Below are 24,105 nucleotides of genomic sequence, written 5' to 3'. Positions count from 1 at the left end.
CAGTTTCCACATCCCTGCACACAAAATAATTGTAACAAAATCATTTTCTGGAACAGGAGGGCTGATCACTATGAAGTGCCTCTGCTGTTCTGATCCTAGGCAGAAGCAGCATAGACAGCAAAGAGTAAAATAAATGGGTTGAAATGGAGGGAGAGGATGAGGATGAGGTGGGGAGATGATAGGAAGAGAACTGCACATAGTGAGAAGCTGCAGAGGTGAGGGAGACTGAAGCTCTTGTATTAAGTTGAAATATCCAACTGCGTTTTTGAACACATCATTCCTCTCCTCTCTTTTGACCCAAATGGTAGCTGGGAAAGCAACATGGAAATATTTTCACCCTATGGATAGGACATCTACCCATTGTAGTACTGTGTGGATTCCAAGCAGTGAATGAAGCTCTCATTGACCACTCTGACGAATTAGACCAGCGACCAGAGACTCCTTTCCTTAGGACTATGGCAAAAGGAAAGGGTAAGTAGTGAAGAATAAGAATTTCTACTGGTATTTTCCCAAGAGAAAAAAATTAACGGGCTGACCAGAAAAATGGTTCTCTATTATTGTTGAACTCAACAGGAAATGGGTTACCTAGGAGCCAACACCTAGGGGCTGGGGTCCCTTCAGCGCCCCCCCTAAAATATTTGAGGGGACCAGGCTCCCCCTATGTTCATGGCAAGTGCCATTCTAATGGTGCGCGTGAGCCACATCATGTGATTGATTATGCAAGGCTGGGCTTACTTCCCCATATTTTATTCAAGTTGGCACCCCTGATGGATTGCAACAAGTGCTTTGTGGAAATAGCAATTGTACTGCACTGTGGTTAGATTCAACTGCAGGTAGAAGTTTGTTGCCTCTTGCAATTGTAATGCATTTACTATCCTGGCCCTCGGTTTTGGATGAAGAGCTTGAACACTGAGTTCTTTCTGCTGAAGGCTTTGACGCCTACATCAGATTGGCAGCCTCTCAAGAAACCTAGATCACTGAAACGTGGTGGGATGAGTCTCATGACTAGAATGTAGAGAAATAGACCAAACAGGAAAGGAGGAGGAGTAGCGTTATATGTCAGGTATGTGTAGACCTGTGAAGAGATCCAGGATTTAAAACTTCAAAGCCAAATTGAGAGTATCTGGGTCAGAATTAAGGGAGAGAAAAACAACAGTGATCTCATTGTGGGAGTTTACTATAGATCCCCAAGCCAAACTGAGGACACATATGATGCCTTCCTGGAACAGATGACCAAGCATTCAAAAGTGTCAGGAGTATGGGCAGGAGTCAGGCTCTGGGGCCTGTAGTGTAGGTGAGGCCACTTGATACCTCACTGCACCTGGTGGCAGGAGCTGGGAGGGATAAAAGCTCAGCATTTCCCTTCAGCTCTTTGCCATAGCAACGCTATCCCTGCCTGGTTGCATCTGGCCTCTTGCAACTGCCTGCTGCTGGACCCCCAGCCCTGCACCTGTTCCTGCTTCTACACCTCCATCTTGCCTCTAGTCCTGACGTCCTCAGCCAGGGCTTCAACCGCCCGCTGACCGGACCGTGACAGTTTGCTGTGGCAAAGCCTCGTCCCGGCCAGGGTGCAAGATGGACGGAGCCCGGCCTATGGACCTCACCGCTGTGCTGCAGAGCCTCTACACACAGGTAGCTACACTCCAGGGGGAGGTTCGAGCACTTCGAACGGCCCCTGCTGTGGTTCCAGCCCGACGTGCTCTCCCCGTCCCATCGCCGGAGCGGTTCAGGGGAGAGCGTGGCGCCCTGCAGGGCTTTGTAAGCCAGTGCCGGCTGTTGTTTGCCACCTGTGCTGCGGACTTGCTCACCCAACGGAGCCAGGTGTGCTTTATGGTTAGTCTGCTCACAGGCCCGGCCTTTGCTTGGGCTACACCATACCTTGAGGCCGACGACCCCCTGCTGGGGCATTTGGACAATTTCATTGTCGCCCTGGAAGGCATGTTCGGGGAGCCGAATCATGCTCAGACTGCTGAGATGGCCCTGCAGAAACTCCGGCAGGGGGCCCGCCCGGTTACTGAATATGCCGCTGAGTTCCAGCGCTGGGCTGCGGACACTCAGTGGAATGAGCCAGCTCGCCGGTTCCATTTTCATCAGGGACTTCATCCCTGCCTGTCTGAGAGGGACTCTGAACGCAGGTCAAGGGATCCTCCGGAGGCTAGCGCTGCAATGGGGTTGGAAGAGGAGCCCATGCAACTAGGCGCAGCCCACCGTTCCCTCTCTAGCCAAGAGAAGAGTCGGAGGCGGACCCTGGGACTATGCTTGTATTGTGGAGAAAGGGGCCATTTTGCAGCAGAGTGCCTGGCGAAGAGGTCCACGTTGGGAAACGCCAGGCCCCGGCTGCTCCTTGTTTGCTTCCTCCTTCCCCAGGGGGCATGCTGACCCTGGAGGCAATGATTGACTCTGGGGCCTCTGGCATTTTCATGGACATAAGTTCGCCAAAAAATACCAAGTACCGTCAGTGGCGAAAGCCTCGTCTGTGCCAGTGGTTGGGTTGGATGGAACTCCCCTCGCTTCCGGCCCTGTTACCCATGAGACCTGCCCACTGGCCATGTTAGTGGTGCCCCAACATCAGGAACTATTAGTCTTTGACCTGGTCCAGACGCCTCATTTCCCGGTGGTCCTGGGTAGTCCCTGGTTGATCCGGCGCAGCGGACGCTGTCTTTTTCGTCATCCTTCTGCCGAGACGTTTGCGCTCAACCCCCAGTGCTACCCCCATTGCCACCAGCGCCAGGGGCGCCTCACCAGCCAACCCTTACTTCTTCCACCTTACAGGGGACTGCCCCTGATGGAACAGGGTCTCCGGACATCCAGTTAATCCCGGAGCCCTACTGGGACTTGGTGGACATGTTTGAGAAGAAAGGGGCTGAAACTTTGCCCCCCCCACCGGACTTATGATTGCCTCATTGATCTGCAGCTGGGAGCAGAGATCCCCTTTGGCCGCATTTATGCCTTGTCGGCCCCTGAACCTGGGGCCCTCCGAGAGTACCTGGACGATAATCTGGCCAGGGGGTTCATTCGTCCCTCTACTTCCCCCGCTGGGGCCCCCATCTTCTTTGTCAAGAAGAAGGATGGTGGGCTGCGTCCGTGCATTGACTACTGGAAGCTGAATCAGGTGACCATCAAGAATCGCTACCCTCTACCCTTAATTCCAGAACTGTTCGAGCGGCTGCAGGGTGCGAAGGTCTTTACGAAATTAGACTTACGTGGGGCGTACAACCTGGTTAGGATCCGGGAGGGAGACGAGTGGAAAACCGTGTTCCGGAATCGGTATGGCCATTTTGAGTACCGGGTCATGCCTTTCGGACTGTGCAACGCGCCAGCTACGTTCCAGCACTTTGTGAATGACGTCCTGCGTGACTTGCTGGACCGGTTCGTAGTCGCGTATTTGGACGATATCTTGATTTTCTCCACATCTCTAGAGGAGCATCACCAGCATGTCCGCCTGGTCCTGCAGTGACTTCGGCAGCACAGGCTGTATGCCAAGCTGGAAAAGTGTGCCTTTCACCAGTAGCGCATGGAGTTCCTGGGATAAATCATCTCTCCTGCAGGTCTCCAGATGGATCCCAGAAAGGTGCAGGCGGTGCTGGATTGGAGTCCCCCCAAAGATATTAAGGGGGTCCAACGGTTCATTGGGTTTGCCAATTTCTATCGCCGCTTCATTCAGGGCTTTTCACATGTGGTTGCTCCCATTTGCACCCTGGTCCGAAAGGATGCAACGTTCCAGTGGACACCGGCTGCGCAAGAGGCTTTTGACTTCTTGAAGGAGGCTTTCACATCTGCTCCCATTCTGGCCCATCCGGACACCCAGCTCCCTTTTGTGCTCGAGGCAGATGCCTCAGACAGGGCAATCAGGGCTGTGTTATCGCAACGACAGGGGGCACAGAAGTTGCTTCACACCTGCGCCTTCTTTTCCCGGCAACTCACTTCTGCGGAACGAAACTATGATATTTGGGAGCGGGAACTCCTTGCAATTAAAGTGGCATTTGAGGAATGGCGCCACCTGCTGGAAGGGGCTCTGCATCCAGTTCAGTTCCTCACAGATCATTGGAACCTTGAGCATTTCCAGGCCATGAAATGCCTAAAGCCACGCCAAGCACGTTGGGCCTTGTTCTTCACATGCTATAATTTCCAGATCGCCTACCGCCCCGCTGCTCAGAATGGGAAGGCGGACGCGCTTTCCCGGAGGGACTCGGACTCCGGGGATGACAATTCGGAGTATGGGCAGGAGTCAGGTTCTGGGGCCTGTAGTGCTTTACAGGACTGGGGCCTGCCTCAGCTTGTGCTGGAGAAGCAAGGAGTGGCCACTCAGGTGAGGCCTCAGCTTGTGCTGGAGAAGCAAGGAGTGGCCACTCAGGTGAGGCCACTTGATACCTCACTGCACCTGGTGGCAGGAGCTGGGAGCGATAAAAGCTCAGCATTTCCCTGCAGCTCTTTGCCACAGCAACGCTAACCCTGCCTGGTTGCATGTGGCCCCTTGCTCCTTGCTCCTTGGACCCTTGCCTTGCCGACGCCTTGATCCTCGACCCCCCAGACCTTCGCCTCCACCCGGCTCCTTGACCCTGCAACTGCCTGCTGCTGGACCCTCAGCCCTGCACCTGTTCCTGCTTCTACACCACCATCTTGCCTCTGGTCCTGATGTCCTCAGCCAGGGCTTCAACCGCCTGCCGACCGGACCGTGACAGAAAGGAAGTGAGATAGTAGTAATGGGGGATTTCAACTATCCTGATATTTGTTGGATGTCAAACTCAGCCAACAGCATAAGGTCGAACAGATTCCTCACTGGCCTTGCGGACAATTTCATTGTCCAGAAAGTGGGAGAAGCAACAAGAGGATCAGCCATTTTACATCTGGTCCTAACCAATAGTGATGACCTGGTTAGTGGGGTAGAAGTGGCAGGATCATTAGGTGGGAGTGATCATGCTCTTCTGGAGTTTATTATTCAGTGGAAAGGAGCAACCAAGTATACTAAGACTCAAATCCTAGACTTCAGAAAACTTGGGTAAATGCTTGGTGAGATCTCATTGACAAAAATACTAAAAGGGAAGGGAGTTCATGATGGTTGAGAGTTTGTTAAAAGGGAGATATTAATTGCACAACTTCAGGCAATACCAATGAGATGGAAACATGGAAGGTGCCTAAAAAAGCCAGGGTGGCTATCTAAAGAACTTTTAACTGAGTTAAGATTTAAAAGGGATATGTACAAAACATGGAAAAAGGGGGAAATCACCAGAGAGAAATTCAAACAAATAGCCAGCACGTGTAGAGACAAAGTCAGAAAAGCTAAAGCACAGAATGAACTCAGGCTTGCTAGAGAGGTTAAAAGCAACAAAAAGGGCTTTTATGGGTATGTCCGTAGCAAAAGGAAGAACAAGGAAACAGTGGGGTCACTTAGAGGAGGAGATGGTGAAATGCGAACAGGGGATAGAGAAAAGGCAGAACTCCTCAATGCCTTCTTTGCCTCAGTCTTCTCCAAAAAAGAAAACAATGCCCGACCTGAAGAATATGGAGCCGATCATTCAGCAGGGGAAACACAGCCCAGAATAAGTAAGGAGGTAGTACAAGAATACTTGGCTAGTTTAGATGTATTCAAGTCTCCAGGGCCAGATGAACTACATCCAAGTGTATTAAAAGAACTGGCAGAGGTGATTTCAGAACCACTGGCAATAATCTTTGAAAATTCCTGGAGAACAGGCGAAGTTCCAGCAGACTGGAGGAGGGCAAATGTTGTCCCTATTTTCAAAAAGGGGAAAAGAGAGGACCTAAACAATTACCGCCCAGTCAGCCTGACATCAATACCTGGAAAGATTCTAGAGCAGATCATTAAGCAAACAGTCTGTGAGCACCTAGAAAGAAACGCTGTGATCACTAAAAGTCAGCATGGGTTTCTGAAAAATAATTCATGTCAGACTAATCTGATCTCATTTTTTGACAGAATTACAAGCCTGGTAGATGAAGGGAACGCTGTGGATGTAGCCTATCTTGATTTCAGCAAGGCGTTTGACAAGATGCCCCATGATATTCTTGTAAAGAAGCTGGTAAAATGTGGGCTAGACAATGCTACCATTCAGTGGATTTGTAACTGGCTGGCTGACCGAACCCAAAGGGTGCTCATCAATGGCTCCTTCTCATCCTGGAGAGTAGTGACTAGTGGGGTGCCACAGGGTTCTGTCTTGGGCCCAGTCTTATTCAACATCTTTATCAATGACTTGGATGATGGGTTTGAGGGCATCCTGATCAAGTTTGCAGATGACACCAAATTGGGAGGGGTGGCTAATACCCCAGAGGACAGGATCACACTTCAAAATGACCTTAACAGATTAGACAACTGGGCCAAAGCAAACAAGAAGAATTTTAACAAGGAGAAATGTAAAGTACTACACTTGGGCAAAAAAAATGAAAGGCACAGATACAGAATAGGAGACACCTGGCTTGAGAGCAGTACACGATAAAAGGATCTAGGAGTCTTGGTAGACCACAAACTTGACATGAGTCAGCAGTGTGATGCAGCAGCTAAAAAAGCCAATGCAATTCTGGGCTGCATCAATAGGAGTATAGCATCTAGATCAAGGGAAGTAATAGTACCACTGTATTCTGCTCTGGTCAGACCTCACCTGGAGTACCGTGTCCAGTTCTGGGCACCACAGTTTAAGAAGGATACTGACGAGCGAGCTGGAACGTGTCCAGCAGAGGGCAACCAAAATGGTCAAAGGCCTGGAAACGATGCCTTATGAGGAACGGCTTAGGGAGCTGGGTATGTTTTGCCTGGAGAAGAGAAGGTTAAGGGGTGATATGATAGCCATGTTCAAATATATAAAAGGATGTCATATAGAGGAGGGAGAAAGATTGTTTTCTGCTGCTCCAGAGAAGCAGACACGGAGCAATGGATTCAAATTACAAGAAAGAAGATTCCACCTAAACATTAGGAAGAACTTCCTGACAGTAAGAGCTGTTCGGCAGTGGAATTTGCTACCAAGGAGTGTGGTGGAGTCTCCTCCTTTGGAGGTCTTTAAGCAGAGGCTTGACAGGCATATGTCAAGAATGCTTTTATGGTGTTTTCTGCTCGGCAGGGGGTTGGACTGGATGGCCCTCGTGGTCTCTTCCAACTCTATGATTCTATGAATTTCATGCTCTTTATCCAGCTCGTAGCCATCAAGGAGAAGAAGAGAAGAATGCCCTTTTCCCCAAACCCATCTGCTTATATACATTATTTACACAATGGGCTTTGCGTGATTGGCTACTTCAAGGCACAGGTTACAAGGACTAGGAATTTTGTAAGTGTCAGGAGTATGGGCAGGAGTCAGGCTCTGGGGCCTGTAGTGCTTTGCAGGACTGGGGCCTGCCTCAGCTTGTGCTGGAGAAGCAAGGAGTGGCCACACAGGTGAAGACCTCAGCTTGTGCTGGAGAGGCAAGGAGTGGTCACTCAGGTGAGGCCACTTTGATACCTCACTGCACCTGGTGGCAGGAGCTGGGAGAGATAAAAGCCCAGCATTTCCCTCCAGCTCTTTGCCACAGCAAGACTACCCCTGCCTGGTTGCATCTGGCCTCTTGATCCTTGCTCCGTGGACCCTTGCCTTGCCGACGTCTTGATCCTTGCTCCGTGGACTCTTGCCTTGCCAAAGTCTTGATCCTTGCTCCGTGGACCCTTGCCTTGCCGACGCCTTGCTCCGTGGACCCTTGGACCTTCGCCTTGCTTCTTGTTCCTTGAACCTTCGCCTTGCTTCTTGTTCCTTGAACCTTCGCCTTGCTTCTTGTTCCTTGAGCCTTCGCCTTGCTCCTTGGACCTTCGCTTTGCCGACGCCTTGCTCCTTGACTCCCAGACCTTTGCCTCTGCCTTGCTCCTTGACCCTGCGACTGCCTGCTGCTGGACCCTCAGCCCTGCACCTGTTCCTGCTTCTACACCACCATCTTGCCTCTGGTCCTGATGCCCGCCGACCGGACCGTGACAGTAAGAGGCAAAGATACACAGCTAAATACACTGGAGAGCCAGTGTAGTGTAGTGTAGTGGTTAAGAGCCATAGACTCGTAATCTGGGGAACCGGGTTCGTGTCTCCGCTCCTCCACATTAGGGTGGGTCATAAAAAACTTTTTTTGGAAAATGATTCCTCCCTTGATCTTATATCAGGCGTATGGTATAAACATAGTTAAATTTCATATTTGGGACAAATCGGTTAATATTTAGACCCTGCTCCTACAGATTGAAATTTTGCCTCACTACGAGTGATGAAAACATAGGAATTTGACTCATTTACTCTCTGTATGTTAAATTGTGAACTAATAAACATAAATTTTAGATTTTATGTAGAGCAATAATAGTTGCATACTATTATTTTATGCAATATTTATTTATTTAAGATAAAACATGTTGATAATTTACATGAAAAACCAATGTTTTTGAACAAATTATATGGAACAATTAAGCAAACGGTGTACTAAACAAGTAAACATAAACAATAAACAATGAAACACCACTCATATTATGTGTTGCATTTAATTTTTTGAGATGAAAGATCAGAATTACTTGACTGGAGAATTGGGGTATTTAAGAAATAAAATTAAAAATTAAAAATAGGAGAAGTGTACATTTTGAACGATGTCTGTCTTTCAATTTGTGTATTAGCTAAATTTGCTTTTAAATGCAAGCTTACTTTAATTCCCCCCTATCCCTATTCTCCACCTACCAGAAAAGGCCACAGGAGGGGTCCTGTGATTGTGCCCAGTTTTGGAATGATGCCTGGGAGCTGGAAAAATATTTTGAGCCATAGTTTTCTTTCACATTTTCAGCTAGGGATAATTCACAGAATCCAATCATTGTGGGATTCCAGAGAAGCTATAGACACCTCCTTCTTCTTAGGGAGACTCAAACTAATATGCTAGCCCTGAAGAAGAATGCAGATCATGTTTTTAAGTGCTAATCCAAAGCACAAACAGTGTGACCAAGCTTCCTCATGGTAATGACAGCATTTCTGCTATCTTTCCTTTAGCTTTATGAAATGCTCCCATGGCTCATGCAACATCTCCCAGGGCCCCACAAGAAGGCCTTGTCCTGTGCAGAGATGATGCTTTCATTTGCAAAGGAGGAGATAGAGAAGCATAAGGAGAATCAGTCTCTGCATGAGCCACAGGATCTCATTGATTACTATCTACTTCAGATGGAGAAAGTAAGTACCAGTATCTGCTTTGAAGCCGAATGATGCTCATCCAAGGAATCATTATATTCCCTGTTAAAGGTGACTACTAATCTCTTGCCTGGACATCAGTATCTTTTAAGCATCAGTATCTTCAAAGTATCATAAGCATCTAAAGAAATGGTTAAGAAATGTGAGCTTAAAGGAGTGGAAATTTAAGGGGTCTTGCTTTAGAGCAGGGGTGGCCTGTTAGGATTTCATAGTAGATTCTGTTCCACCTTAAATAGGAACAGGCTTGGCAGAGGATGTTGAATGTATCACATGATATATATTTCCGTGGGTTGTACTATTGTTATGCTGTTAGTTAGTCTTGCTTTCGCTTTGAGGATGGAGACAGACACGTTTGGTCTATCTTCCGAGATGCTTTAGATGCTTTGTAATAAACGCTTGTAAATATGCAAGGACTTCTCTCTGAGTATTCCTTCTGCTGCTGCTGCTGCCACACCACGCTAACGCTGGAATGAGCTCTGCTGATTGCGTGCTCAGGTCACAAAGACCTTGAGTCGTGTTCCATGGGAATCACCGGGGAAGAGGATGAAGAGGAGGCTGCCGGCTGGACCTCCCAATGGTGATATCCCAACAAAGGGTTATGGGCCCAGTGGAGACGGTGAACAAAGCGTCATGGGCACCAGACTATGGATTGCTGGGCAAAGGGTTCCGTGCCCAGGAATGGAATGGCTAATCGCCCAGGAGGCAGCAGGAAAAGGCAGTGTGTTCCGAAAGCAGCTGGAATGGACACAGTGGAGAGGAGAAGGTATGTAAAAGCCGGTGCTTTTACAAGCATGCCGCGGCAGGCACGCAAGCAAGAGACTTTGATCTGCGCAGCCTGAAGTTTTATGGCTGGCAGTAAAACTTTCACAGTGATTAAAGACTGTGAGGACAGGGCACTGTGGAGAGCTGCAAGCATTTTTCCCAGTTAGTAAGAGAGAAGGGAAAATGGAATTTTTGCGCAGCTCTGGCTCTGAAGAGATAATTTTCCTTCGTGGAGAAAATTATCATAATTGGGCAAAATGTACACAGAAAAGGCTGCAGGATGCGGGGGTGTGGTACACAATTGCCGCAAAAAGGGGAAGTGAAAATACCCCAGACCAATTCCCCAGCTGGAGGGAAGATGATTCTTTTGCAAGAGGATTGATTATCACAAGTTTGTGTCCGGGACAATTGATTTATGTTGGTGCATGCAATTCAGCTTGTGAGATGTGGGAAACATTGAAGCTAGCTTTTGGAGGGGGAGGAAGCTGTGATGGCGATTCCCCAAATGATTGCTGGAGTGCTGGGGCACCCGGTTGCAAACCACAGGAGGAGCTGGCTGAGATGTCAGACCTGGTGGGGGTGCAGTCTCCAGTGAATGCAAAAGCTGAGGGCGCCACTTGGGAATTGCAGCAGGAGCTGGCTGTCGCGTCAGACCTGGAGCAAGTGGCTGCACAGAGTGCTTCAATTGAAATTGCTGAGGGCGCCAGTTGCAAATCTCAGGGAGAGATGGCGTCATCATCCCACACAGACGTGCAGTCCCATGGGAACGAAGGTCAGTCTTCAAAGTTTTTGCAAAAGCCGACACGTCTACAGAAGCTTGCAGGTGCAGCAGCTTTGTCGCTAAGGAGGGGCGAGGAGAAGCCCACAAATGTGAAGCTTGTTGCTAAGGCCCAGCTAAAGGGGGAAGAATTGCAGCCGACAACAGTGTCACGAGGCCAGGAGCAGGGGGGCAGAGAGTTGAAGCCCACAACGGTATTTACTGCAGCTGGCAAAGAGAAAAAGTCTTCGGCTGGAAAGAAGAAGGGGGGCGGCCAGGAGCAGAAGCCCACACAGCAGCAAAACGGGACTTTGCTGGCTGGAAGAGTTCAAAGCAAGTTTGTTGTCAGTTCCACAATTCAGAAGCACATTTGCAGTGACAAAAGTTTGTTTACTTGTTTTTCTTCACAGAATGATTTCGTGAAGTCTAGTGAAGGACTTTTACATGTGCAGGGAGCTGGAGATGTCTACATAAAAAGACTGAACTTGACACTATGTGATGTTTTGTATGTGCAAGATGCACAAAATAATTTGCTTTCCATTTCACAGATGTCTGAAGAAGGGTATGGAGTTTCTTTCGAAAATGGAAGCTGTCTCATCAAGAAAGGAGATGAGGAATTTCTGAATGCTCCAAGAGTTGATAATCAATATGTGTTCACTTTTGATTATGTTGTTGATGAAAATGTGGTTTATATACCTGAAGAGGCCTGTGATGCTAACACTGATCAGTTTCTTCTTACAGGTGGTTTTCGTCACACCAAGGTGACCTGAGTTTGCAGGAGGTGTCCAATGAGGAGCCTGGAAGGGTTCAGGGTTTAAAGGTTCAACCCTGTGATTCTTTTGCTGATTGCAATGATGAAATTGCTGATGATGGGAAGCTGTCTAGCAGACAGACTTCCACACCCTGTGAAGTGATTCATATTGATCATATTCATATTGATCTAGCTGATCAAATGACACTTTCAGGGGATGAAGTTGCAAATGGCCAAGATGGTCAACTGACTCCCTCGGAGTGCGAAGAGGGGTACATCAGGAGTGATGGTAATGCCGATCCCATTGGAGTGAAATGCTCCAGTCCCAGTGAAGGAGAATTTACTTCTCAGGAGCTAGATGCTTTTCTGGATGAGAAGCGAATTCAAAAGGATCTCTCACGTCCCAACAGTTCTTGGGAGGGTAGTGTGTGTGAGGGAGCTGGGAATTCTGGAAAATCAATGCAGCAGGGACTTACACCCTTGTTGTACAGTGCCAATCCAGAGAAGGTGGTAAAAGAGGAAATTTCCCTGGTTCACCTAGGTGGTGCTACCAATCCCAAGTGGGAGGAAGGTGGGGGAATTTTCCTGGTTCATGCAAATGATGTGATTCACCCAAGTAGTGATGCAATTTTGCCAGGTGAGGATGGAGCAGCACAAGCTGCAGATGATGAGCAGGTTGGTTCAAATTCAGTGGGAGGTAGTGGTACTGCTGTAGATGGTGATACAGCAGGCTAGAAGGTGTTGAAACCTCACTCAGACCTGCATTTAAGTCTGACACTGAATTGGGAGAACCACTGCTCACCATTGATCATTTTTCTCTAGAGAAAGAGGAAATGAGTGTTTGCAAATCTGGAGGGGCCACAACAGGCAAACAGCCTGAGAGATTTGCTGATGAGTTTCCTAAGACTGCTGTTGCTGTTCTTAGAAGCTCAGAAAAGGTTTTTGAACCTGCAAATTTCGAGGAGGTTCAGGAAATGACCTCAAAAGATGCTCAACCATGGCTAGCTGCCATGAAAGCAGAGATTGATTCCTTAGATAGGAATCAGACCTGGGAACTGGTCAAAATGGTCCCAGGAATGAAGCTGGTAAACAGCAGGTGGGTCTTTAAGGCTGAAGCTGACCAACATGGCAAGGTAGTGAGGCACACAGCCAAACTGGTCACAACAGGTTTTTCACAGGTTCAAGGTGAAAACAACATTGAGACTATTGCACCCGATGTGAAGTATGAGAGCTTAAAGCTTTTGCTCAAGATTGCTTCGGAGGAGAAAATGCACGTATCACATTTTGTATTGGATGCTAATGATGCAAATGTTTTGACTGGGATTTTGCAGGAGGATCTGTTTTTACTTCCACCTGCAGGAATGCATGTACCACAGGGGATGGTCTGCAAGCTGAAGAAATCCCTGTTTGGTCTCAAGAGGAGTGCCAGGTGTTGGGACACAACACTAACAGAGATGTTGCTTTCTCTAGGTTTTCACCAAAGTATTGCTGATTCATGTGTGTTTGTCAAGGAAGAGGGGGAGCACAAACTGTATTGCTTTTGTTATGATGCTGAAATGCTTATCTTCTGGAAACACAAGGATTTGTACCAGCGTACACTTGCTAAGTTGCAGGAACACTACACCATGGAGGATCTTGGTGAGGTTTCCAACTATCTTTCTCTGGAAGTTGAGAAAGACAAAGAAGGTAATTTCCTGGTGCACCAGACCCAGAAAATTACAGAGGTATTGAACAGGATGGATTTGGGTGATGCAAATCCTATAGACACACCAATGGTGCCAGGTTATCAGGGAGATGATAACGCAGCAGCATTTTCTGACACCACTTTGTATAGATGTGTTCTAGGCAAGCTATGCTTCATTGCAAAATGTTCGAGACCTGACATTGCTGCAAGCTGTAATTTGCTTGGCAGGCATGCAAACAATCCTACTGTTAAGGATTGGCAAGCTCTGCAGCGCATAGGTCGCTATCTTCGAAGCACTATGCACTGCAGGCTGAAGTTGACAAGTCAGAAGACTGGAGGTCTTGAGATTTTTGCAAATGCAAGTTTCAGAAGTCATGCCACAGGTGGCACAAGCTCTTCTGGGGTTTGCTACTTGTACAACCACTGTCTGGTTGGCTGGATGTGCAAGGAGCAAACAATAGTGAGTTTGAGTTCCTATGCAGCGGAACTCAACACTCTCTCATTCTCGCTCACAGATTGCGAGTGGTTGATGCAACTGTTTCAGGATGTCAAAGTCAAGGTGACTTGTCCAGTACAGGTGTATCAGGACAACATTTCCTGTTTGGATTTGCTAGCTTCAGAGGGTTGCAAGCAAAGGTCCAGGTTCTTGCAAATGAGGTTGCGTCATGCAAGAGAGTGTATCAGGAAGGGACTGGTTCGAGTGTCCTACATGCCAGGTAATGATTTTCCTGCTAATGTGTTGTCCAAGGTTGTTAACAAAGAACAACTAAAGATGGATGTGCCAAAGCTACAGTTAGGATTACTGAGGTTTAAGGTTACACAGAATGGGGGAGTTTTGTTAGGATTTCATAGTAGATTCTGTTCCACCTTAAATAGGAACAGGCTTGGCAGAGGATGTTGAATGTATCACATGATATATATTTCCGTGGGTTGTACTATTGTTATGCTGTTAGTTAGTCTTGCTTTCGCTTTGAGGATGGAGACAGACACGTTTGGTCTATCTTCCGAGATGCTTTAGATGCTTTGTAATAAACGCTTGTAAATATGCAAGGACTTCTCTCTGAGTATTCCTTCTGCTGCTGCTGCTGCCACACCACGCTAACGCTGGAATGAGCTCTGCTGATTGCGTGCTCAGGTCACAAAGACCTTGAGTCGTGTTCCATGGGAATCACCGGGGAAGAGGATGAAGAGGAGGCTGCCGGCTGGACCTCCCAATGGTGATATCCCAACATGGCCAACTCCCAAGAGACTGCGATCTACTCACAGAGTTAAAAACTCGCAGTCATCTACCCCCTTTGGTGGCGGGGGGGTTGGGGTTGGGGTTGTTGAGTTTTTTCAGGGAGGAGGTAAAATGTTGAGGCTTTTTTTAGGGGAGCCACAGTTGTTCAGCTTCTTTAGGAGGGAGCCAATGATCTACTAGTGATCTACCACAGATGTCCAGTGATATACCGGTATATCATTATCTACCTTTTGGACATGCCTGCTTTAGAGCATTCCTTCCGTACATAAATTATTTTGGATTGATGTTCATCTGATAAGTAAGCTTCAGTTTGAGTACTTTCAGTTTAAGTACTTTGCGGACCCGTCTAGAACGGATTAATCCACTTTCCATTACTTTCAATGGGAAAGTTCGCTTCAGGTTAAGTACCGTGTTTCCCCTTTTTTAAGACACCGTCTTATAACTTTTTTCCCTCAAAAAAACACACAGTGGCTTATTTTCAGGGGGTGTCTTTTTTTTTTTAAAAAAGTGCTGGTACAACTGGGACCCACTGGCTCAGGATGCTCGGTGCTCTCTTCTGCACATTGCTGGGCGCGTTGTTGGCGCTGCCAGTTCCGAGCGCCTGCAGGGTGGGGTGGGGGTGGCAGTGCTTTAAACCCCCAACCCTGTAGAAAGCAATGGAAGTTATGGACCGTAACAATCCTTAAGAGGCGCAGGTCTTAAAAAACCCCTGGTATCACCCTTGAAGCACAGCCTTCCAAAGTCAGGGGGGAAGAGGTCTGTTTAGACAAAGGAAAGGATCGGGGTGATTCTGTGCCCTGGGACCCACAGAACTACTTTAAAAATCCCAACCTGGGGTGGGGGGTCAAATAGTGAAGCCCCATAGCCCTGTAGCAACAGAAGGCACATTCTGAAGCACCCGAGCTGTTCGGTTCCATAAAAAATCCAGGAATTGTAAAATTAACAACAATAATGGGGGGGGGCACTCTATCCAAAGAGTTAAGAAGGAATGGGAAAGTGTTGAGTTATATATGGAAAAATATGGAAAGGAAAGTTAGTTAAAGATAAAAAATAAATAATTATCGCAAGGGGAAAAATAACATCATAAAGGGTAATAATATTAAATATAAAATAGACAACACAACAGAAAAAGCAAGTATATGACTAAATGAGATCGCACAGGAGTGAGGGAAGTGGGGAGAGAGGGAGGGGGGTAAGGAATGGAAGGAGACAATGGTTGGAGGAGGGTATAGGGGGATGAATTAAAGGAAAATTAAGACTGAGAAGCGCATGGTTTTTGTTTTTTAAAGATGCAAAGGCTTGCAATCAGCCAAAGTATAGAGCCCAACTTCCAAGAGACTGCGATCTACTTGCGGATTTATAAACTGGAGGTGATCTACCCCCGTTTTATTGGTGTTCAGGTCAGAGTTGTTTTTAGAGAGAGGAAATATCCCATTTTTGAGGTTAAAGTAAAAGTTCCTGACCTTTTTTTTATAATGAGGAAATGCTGCTAAAACTCTGTTCTTCATTCCACGAAGGGGAGAGGGGGCGGGGCCGGGTGCTCAAAGACAAAAGAAATGGAAAAGGAGATAGCGATCAACTCCAGCCTCGCATTCATGCAGCCGTCGGGAGAGGCAGGGGCTGCAGCCGAGTGCTGCTTCACAAACAAACGGGGGAAAGTGCTTAGAACCCAGAGAATCCAGCTGAAAAACACGAAGCAGCAACAGCAATTGCACACACACCATCCCAAGCCAGCACAGTAACCAAGTCCCAAAAGCAAGAAAGGACTCAGCAAACACTGCTGCGGCCGGCGTTGCTGCTGCTGACTCGGGGAGCTCAGTGATCTCTTCCGCACAGCGCCTATCACTATGGCTTATTTTCGGGGTACGGTTTATATTTCTCAAATGCTTAGAAATGCTGCTATGGCTTATTTTATGACTACGCCTTAAAAAGGGGGAAACACGGTACAGACTTCTGGAACCAACTATGTACTTAAACCGAGGTTCCACTGTAATTACCATATTTCACCATAATTGTCAGATCTTTATGCCAATTATTCTTTTCAAAAAGGGGGTGCGCGACGGTTATTTGGTGAAAAACCAAGGCACGACTCTTATGCGAGGAAACAATTTTTATGAACAAACATAATGTCTGAATTTTTATGAACAAACATAATCTGAAGAAGTGTGCATGCACACGAAAGCTCATACCAAAATAAAAACTTAGTTGGTCTTTAAGGTGCTACTGAAGGAATTTTTTTATTAAACATAATGATGTTTATATTGCTTATTACTTGTTACTAACTGTTTTTGGTGTGATTAGAATGCACAGAATATGTGTGAACAGGTAAGGGTAATAGGTAGTCCAAATTGGAGCAAGGCAATTTCATGCACGCTGAGAATGCCCTGTCGCTATTATGTGGTGAATGCTATTGGACTGATTTTAAGGCTTGAAAAAAGGAGTTCAACTATTATGTGGTGGTGACCATTAGGCCGTGAAATATGGTAGCACACATTTTGAATATCTGCTGCCAGAGTTTCCGTTGGATCCCTCTCTTCATGCCAGTATTATGTTATTACGCCAACCCACAGAACCTGAAATGCAGCACCAGCACCAGCAGCTACCACTGTAAATTCAGGAAGTGTGTGGGTTTCTTATCATAACCAGCTACGAAGCACAATACCCAGGAGGCAGGCTGTGGCAGCTGCCTTGGGCAATGGAATGCCAACAGGAGGCATCTCTGGAGGTGTGCTGCCTAGCCAGCTGCTAGTGGAGAAGCAAAAGGGGCAGCTTCTGGCAAGATTTCACCAAAATCTTTCAAGATCTCACCTGGTTGTTATCACACTCCTCGAGTGGTGTTATGTTGTCCTCTTGGTGGTAGTCTGATGTTTTCAAAGTCTCTAGCCATATCTTATAGTTCACGCTGTATCTTGTAATCCAAAATATTGAAGTCCAATATATTCCAAACGTAGGTTAAATTTGTAATCCAATTTGTATTCATATTCCAGATGATATTTGTAATCCAAATGGTAATTATAATCCAATATATAGTGTTTGCCTCAGTTTTTATTCCAGTATGTGGCCCTGCTCTTTTAAAGTTCTCTTTTTCTTTTCCTACTCCTGCTCTCCCAGGCACTTCTCCTCCCTGAGATTTCTCCTAGTTATGGAAAAGTGTTGCCCTGTTGAGCTTTGGTGGGATTTTCAAGATCCAGGGTCCTTTAAAGTTTATTTAGATTTCCCCCCCCCCCCAATCCTTTAGTCACTTTCATTCACAAAACAACTCCACCATTCACAAAAACTGAGGATACTCCACTTCCTTCATTCATGAATACTCTTACAAAGTTCACAGAACAACAGTTTATTACTTTATAGCCAGCAAACAGATCATTGCTAGTAAATATCTGAATGTATTTTAAAAAGTAACATAAGACTGATGTATCTCTAAGTATCTCTGATCCCATTCACGAGTCTGTACTGCAGAATCTGTCCTTCAAAAGACGGAATATGATTTCCTTTTTAGATTCTGTCTTTGCCAAATTGTATAATAGATTATTGTGTTTTGTTCTTCTGTTGGAAGCCGCCCAGAGTGGCTCGGGAGACCCGGCCAGATGGGCGGGGTATAAATACGGCCTAGGACCCTAGTACTTACGGGACCGCCTCTCCTGGTATGCCCCGCGAAGGACCTTATGGTTTGCAAATAATAATATCTTTGAGGTCCCGGGCTTCAAGGAGGTTAAACTGGCCTCAACCAGGGCCAAGGCCTTTTCAGCTTTGGCCCCAGCCTGGTGGAACACTCTATTGCAGGAGACCAGGGCCCTGCTGACTTGACACCTTTCCGCAGGGCCTGCAACACAGAGCTGTTCCACCTGGCCTTTGGTCAGAGCCCTGTTTTACCCCCCTCCATGTGACCCTGTAAGTTACCTCTTTGGGTATAAATAAAAATTTGGTTACTTACTTACATGTCACTTTCCCCATTTTTAACACCAGAGCAGGAATGACCCAGAGTCCACCTATGATGAAGAGAATTTGGCTTGGTGTATTTCTGACCTCTTTGTAGCAGGGTCGGACACAACCTCCGGTTCTCTGAAATGGGCACTTCTCCTCCTGGCAAATCATCCAGATATCCAAGGTGAGAGAGGAGAGCCAGGACTTCTCTTGATCACTAGGGTGGAGCATTATTCTTTAAAGGGTTCATATCGGAAAGAGTTAAAAGTGAGTTTATGATGGAAATTATGGAAGCACCTTAGAGACCAACTAAGTTTGTCATTGGTATGAGCTTTCGTGAGCATGCACACTTCTTTAGATACACTGAAACAGAAGTCACCAGACCCTTATATATAGTGAGAGGGTGGGGAGGGGTATTACTCAGAAGGGTGGTGGGAATGGGTGATTGGCTGATAGGTGTGGTAAACTTGTTGACGACTGTTAACGACTGCAATTGGTCTTACAGGAAAAAGCAAGGGGTGAGATGGCTAAAGATAGCTTTATCATGTATAATGAGATAAGAATCCAATGTCTCTATTCAGACCTGGTCTCTCTATGGTTTTAAGTTTGGTATTAAGTTGCAATTCAGCAACTTCTCTTTCCAGTTTATTTCTGAAATTCTTTTGTAATAAGACAGCTACTTTGAGATCTTGTATAGAAAGTCCTGGGAGACTGAAGTGTTCTCCTACTGGTTTCTCTGACTTGTGATTCCTGATGTCAGATTTATGTCCATTTATCTTTTTTCCCCAGCAACATTTTCTTGCAAAGTTTCTGGAACCTATAAATAACAGAAGCAAAAATGTAAAATGCCCAGAATGCCCTGTCCCCATAGGACATTTCCAATCTATGATTACTGGGACAGGAAGAGATGGAGGGTCTGAATGTTTAATGGAATTGGGATGGGAGAGGGTTGGGGCAGAGGATGGGCCTCTGTTGTTAAACTAAGGTGAGTCAATGAAAGGTTTTCTGAAGGAATGGTTTAGTGTAGCAATAGCAGAATGGTCATGTAACGAAATATAATGTGTCTTAGAAGTTTAAAGTTGGACATGAGTTTAATGGCAATGCTCTGTCATTTGTCATCATGGTAGCCTGCAATTGTAGGGTTGGAAGGAACCCCAAGGGTCTTCTAATACAACCCCCGGCAATGTAGGAATTTCAACACATGCTCCACCATCCCGGTTGATACCATACCACAAGCTGCTTTGCTTTGCATATCTGCTAGCAGTTTCTTTATGCAGCAAATGTACAAGAATGCCCCTGCTGTGAAATAAGTGACTGAGCCTCATTCCTTCCTCTACATGCTCCATTACATGAGGGATGCGGGTGGCACTGTGGTCTAAAGCATTGAGCCTCTGGTTCTTGCTGATTAGAAGGTCAGCAGTTCGAATCCGCGTGACAGGGTGAGCTCCCGTTGCTCTGTCCCAGCTTCTGCCAACGTAGCAGTTCGAAAGCATGCCAGTGTAATTAAACAGTGGGAAGGTAATCAGAGTTTCCGTGCGCTCTGGCACTCATCATGGTGTCCACTTGTGCCAGAAGTGGTTTTGTCATGCTGGGCACATGACCCGGAATGCTGTCTGTGGACAAACACTGGCTCCCTAGGCCTGAAAGCATAATGAGCCCCACACCCCATAGTCTCCTTTGATTGGACTTAACCATCCGGGGTCTTTTACCTTTACCTTCATACGAGTGATGTTAGCCAAAGATCACGCGAGGAATCAGGATTAATAGAATAAGTAGGAAATATTGAGGGCGGATAATATATTTATAAACACCAGACAGCCTTTGATCCCAGCCCTTAAGAAAATCCAGCCACCTCTGAGATTAGCTTCACTTTCAAACATTTCACACCTGGAATCTAGAGTGGGGAAGAAGCATGTACACAGACTTGAGATCTTTTGAGGACCAGGTGGGCTATAAATGCAAGAAACTGGGAGTCATTCACAGAGATTTATGGAATATGTTCAAGGGAAATAAATGTCCATCTAAAACAGAATGCAGTATTCACAATAAACCTTCTGTTTCCATCATTCTCTTCAGATAAAATGCACAAGGAAATCGAAGATGTCATAGGTTCTGCTCACTCAATCTGCTATCAAGATAAGAAGAAACTGCCCTACACCAATGCTGTGATTCATGAAATGCTGCGCTTTAAATATGTCCCTTTTTTTTGGGTTGCCTAGGCAATGTACAAAGGATGTGAAGCTGTGTGGTTTTCTCATTCGCAAGGTATAAATGTGTGATACAGCTGCACTCCTGTAGCCCAAGAACAAAGAGCAGCAAAAGGTTTCATATTGAGAGATGCAGCCAGCCATACAGGAACTTCCTGTCTAGTAAAAAATCTGAAGGGCAAGAGCAGGATCTCCACCTGCAAGTGCCATTCCATGGGGTATTTGAAACAAGGGAGGAGCATGAAGTGGCCAGAGGTCCACTTGCAGAGGAAGAGGATTGCAGGGGAAGCACACCGGCAGCACATTCCCGGTGGGGTTCCATCGCAGCTCCCCCCCCCACGCTTGGCACCACACCTGCAAGCAGCGCGCCACGCCTCCAGGATGCACACCAGCCCCGCCCCCACCTGCTCCCCCCCCAGTGCCGGAGCATGAAGCTCCCCCTCTGCAGAGGTCTCAGCCTGACTGTGAGCTTTCATTTTAAAAGAGTTTGGGGAATGTCCTCCTGTGTTCCTGCCTATTCAGAAAGGTTTTTTTAGCATGTGAAATTGTGCAATTGTGCGGTAGTTGGAGCATTCTTTGGCACTGCCCTTCTTTGGGATTCGGATGTAGACTGATCTTCTCCAATCCTCTGGCCATTGCTGAGTTTTCCAAACTTGCTGGAATATTGGGTGTAGCACCTTAACAGCATCATCTTTTAAAATGTTAAATAGTTCAGCTGGAATATCATCACTTCCACTGGCCTTGTTATTAGCAGTACTTTCTAAGGCCCATTTGACTTCATTCTCCAGGATATCTGGCTCAAGGTCAGCAACCACACTACTTGGGGTGTACAAGACCTCCATATCTTTCTGGTATAATTCCTCTGTGTCTTGCCACCTCTTCTTGATGTCTTCTGCTTCTGTTAGGTCCTTACCACTTTTGTCCTTTCATATCTCCAATTTTCTTGAACAGATCTCTGGTTTTTCCCATTCTCTTGTTTTCCTCTATTTCTTTGCATTGCTCGTTTAAGAAGGCCCTCTTGTCTCTCCTTGCTATTTTTTGGAAGTCTGCATTCAATTTCCTGTATCTTTTCACTATCTCCCTCGCATATTGCTTGCCTTCTCTCCCCCGCTATTTGTAAGGCCTCGTTGGACAGCCATTTTGCTTTCTTGCATTTCCTTTTCCTTGGGATGGTTTTCGTTGCAGCCTCCTGTATAATGTTACGAGCCTCCATCCATAGTTCTTCAGGCATTCTGTCCACCAAATCTAAATCCTTAAACCTGTTCCTCACTTCCACTGTGTATTCATAAGGGATTTGATTTAGATTGTATCTTACTGGCCCAGTGGTTTTTCCTACTTTCTTCAGTTTAAGCTGGATTTTTGCTATAAGAAGCTGATGATCTGAGTTACAGTCAGCTCCAGGTCTTGTTTTTGCTGACTGTATACAGCTTCTCCAAGGCCAAACTTGCCAGTTGTTCCTTTTGTAGCCTTATTTGCTAATAAGGGTCCTTAAGTTGCGCGAGGGTTGAATCCAGAGAAAGAATTTAATTCCTAAATTTAAGAGACCCTTGGTGATCAGCTTCATGACAAGAGTAAAGAAACACAAATTTACAAAGATTCTTATACACTTCTTGGGCTCCTTCCCCCCTCCTCTGTAAGTAAATGCGCACGCAAGGGGGTCATAAGTTACAAATACATATATGGATCTTCCTGTGTCCGGTCCTTCTTGTAAACACATGCTGACTCAACAAAGCCTTCAATAAGGCTAAGCTACGCATCAAGCTAGCAACTTCCAGCGTCACGGGGCTGATTTGTGACTTAGTCAGTTTGTGCGAGGGCGCGTTTGTGAGTGATCTGCATAAGTCATGCACCGAAGCATAATAACTTAACAGTTGATGCTCAAGGCAAATCTCCACTCTCTCCTCTCCTCTCTTGCCTGCCTCGCCCCTTTTCTTTTCATTCACCAATCAAAGTGCTCGATCCACCCTTGGAGTGATTGCCTTGCCCTGCCTGCTACCCCAAGGCAACAATTCAGCTGTGCGATTGGAGCCTGCATTCTTCAGAAGTCGCGCAAAAACCAGGAAGTGAGAAAGGCTCCTTTCTGTGAGAACTGTGCTCCTTTCCCCTCTGTTCCCAGGTCCTCCATTGTTTACCATCTGAACCTCCCTACATTTGCCACCCCTGCCTTGTCCCGAGAGAGGCATCACTGCCAGAACCAGGATACTGCTGTTCCCTGTCTCACATCACCACTGCAAGCCATCCCATTTCTTTTCAGGCAGCAAGGATAAGGCTTGATGATTTCCCTATCCTAACTGTTTCTAGTTTACAAAAGTGTTCTGTAGAATGTTTATAGCAACATAGCAATGAACACGGGAAAGCATATTATTGCTCACTTGCTGCCTTCTTATCTCCTCTTCAGGGGCTCGCATTTGTTTGGGAATGCATCTGGCAAAGTTGGAAATATTCATATTCCTGACCAGCCTGCTAAGGACATTCAGCTTCCAGCTGCCAGAAGGAGTCAAAGAACTCAATCAAGAGGCTATAATAGGGACTGCAAGAAATCCCCATCCTTATAAACTCTGTGCAGTTCCCCGTTGCAACACATAATAAAATATGAAAATATTAGGAGGTGCACCCCTGCTTCCTCCACTTGGTGACCCCTTTGCCACTCTGGACACATGAGCCCCCAAGAATTTCCCTTCTCTTCCCATCTCGTCCCATGCAACTACTGAGGTCTCTCTTCATATTTGCAGCTCAATTTCTGAAGCCACTTCTCTCTTATCTTCTGCAGCTCTGCTCTGCCTCCATTTCCCCCTTCACCCCATCTCCTCCTTTCCTCTACATAAGGCACCCTCTACCACATGTGGGACACAGTTGGCACTGTGGGTTAAACCACAGAGCCTAGGGCTTGCCGATCAGAAGGTCGGCGGTTCAAATCCCTGCGACGGGGTGAGCTCCTGTTGCTTGGTCCCAGCTCCTGCCACCCTAGCAGTTTGAAAGCACATCAAAATGCAAGTAGATGAATAGCAGCAGGAAGGTAAACGGCGTTTCCGTGTGCTGCTCTGGTTCGCCAGAAGCGGCTTTGTCATGCTGGCCACATGACCTGGAAGCTGTACACCGGCTCCCTCGGCCAATAACGCGAGATGAGCGCTGCAGCCCAGTCACGACTGGATCTAATGGTCAGGGGTCCCTTTACCTTTACCTTACCATATGTGGTGTCCTGCAGGATAACAAAAGCATTTTGGGGAATAATATAGAATGAGTTGGGAAAAGAATGTTTAAGATAACCTTTGTGGGGGAAAACCAGAAGCTTTTTTACTAGGAATTTAAGGTGCAGAAATCCCAAAGGAGCAGAAAAGACTACAGCAGTGTGGATATTTCTGGTGCAGAGGAGGAAAGTCCCTACCAGAAAAGAATGGTTGATAAAGATGATGGACTACGTCAAAATTGTGAAAGTGACAGGAAAGATTAGAAACCAAGAAGAATAACTTTAATAAGGAATGCAGAAATTTTATAAGTTCCCTTGGAGAACACTGTGAACAATTAAAAACATTGGCAGGATTCTAACAACACTTGTAATGAATAATTAATTAATTAATTAATAATAAATACAATGTGTTTATCA

The 24,105-nt window shown here is 46.4% G+C and overlaps 1 protein-coding gene and 1 pseudogene across 2 annotated transcripts in view; both read left to right on the top strand.

Annotated features, from left to right (window-relative positions):
- LOC118078447 (cytochrome P450 2J2) overlaps window positions 1-24,105 on the top strand; it is a 78,936-nt gene that overhangs the window by 6,494 nt on the left and 48,337 nt on the right. The window contains exon 3 of the mRNA XM_088669278.1: window positions 309-471. Within this exon, the coding sequence (XP_088525404.1) occupies window positions 309-471 (163 nt within the window). The remainder of the gene's footprint in view (window positions 1-308; window positions 472-24,105) is intronic.
- LOC132592138 (cytochrome P450 2C31-like) lies at window positions 333-24,075 on the top strand (annotated as a pseudogene). The gene is made up of 4 exons (XR_015949922.1): window positions 333-471; window positions 8,982-9,158; window positions 18,337-18,478; window positions 20,371-24,075. The product of XR_015949922.1 is annotated as a cytochrome P450 2C31-like (transcript).

Source organism: Zootoca vivipara, chromosome 5, assembly GCF_965207765.1.
Source record: "Zootoca vivipara chromosome 5, rZooViv2.hap1.1, whole genome shotgun sequence".
NCBI classification, from domain to species: domain Eukaryota; kingdom Metazoa; phylum Chordata; class Lepidosauria; order Squamata; family Lacertidae; genus Zootoca; species Zootoca vivipara.
The sequence above is the reverse complement of the archived record's forward strand: the minus strand, read 5'-3'. Positions and strand labels throughout refer to the sequence as shown.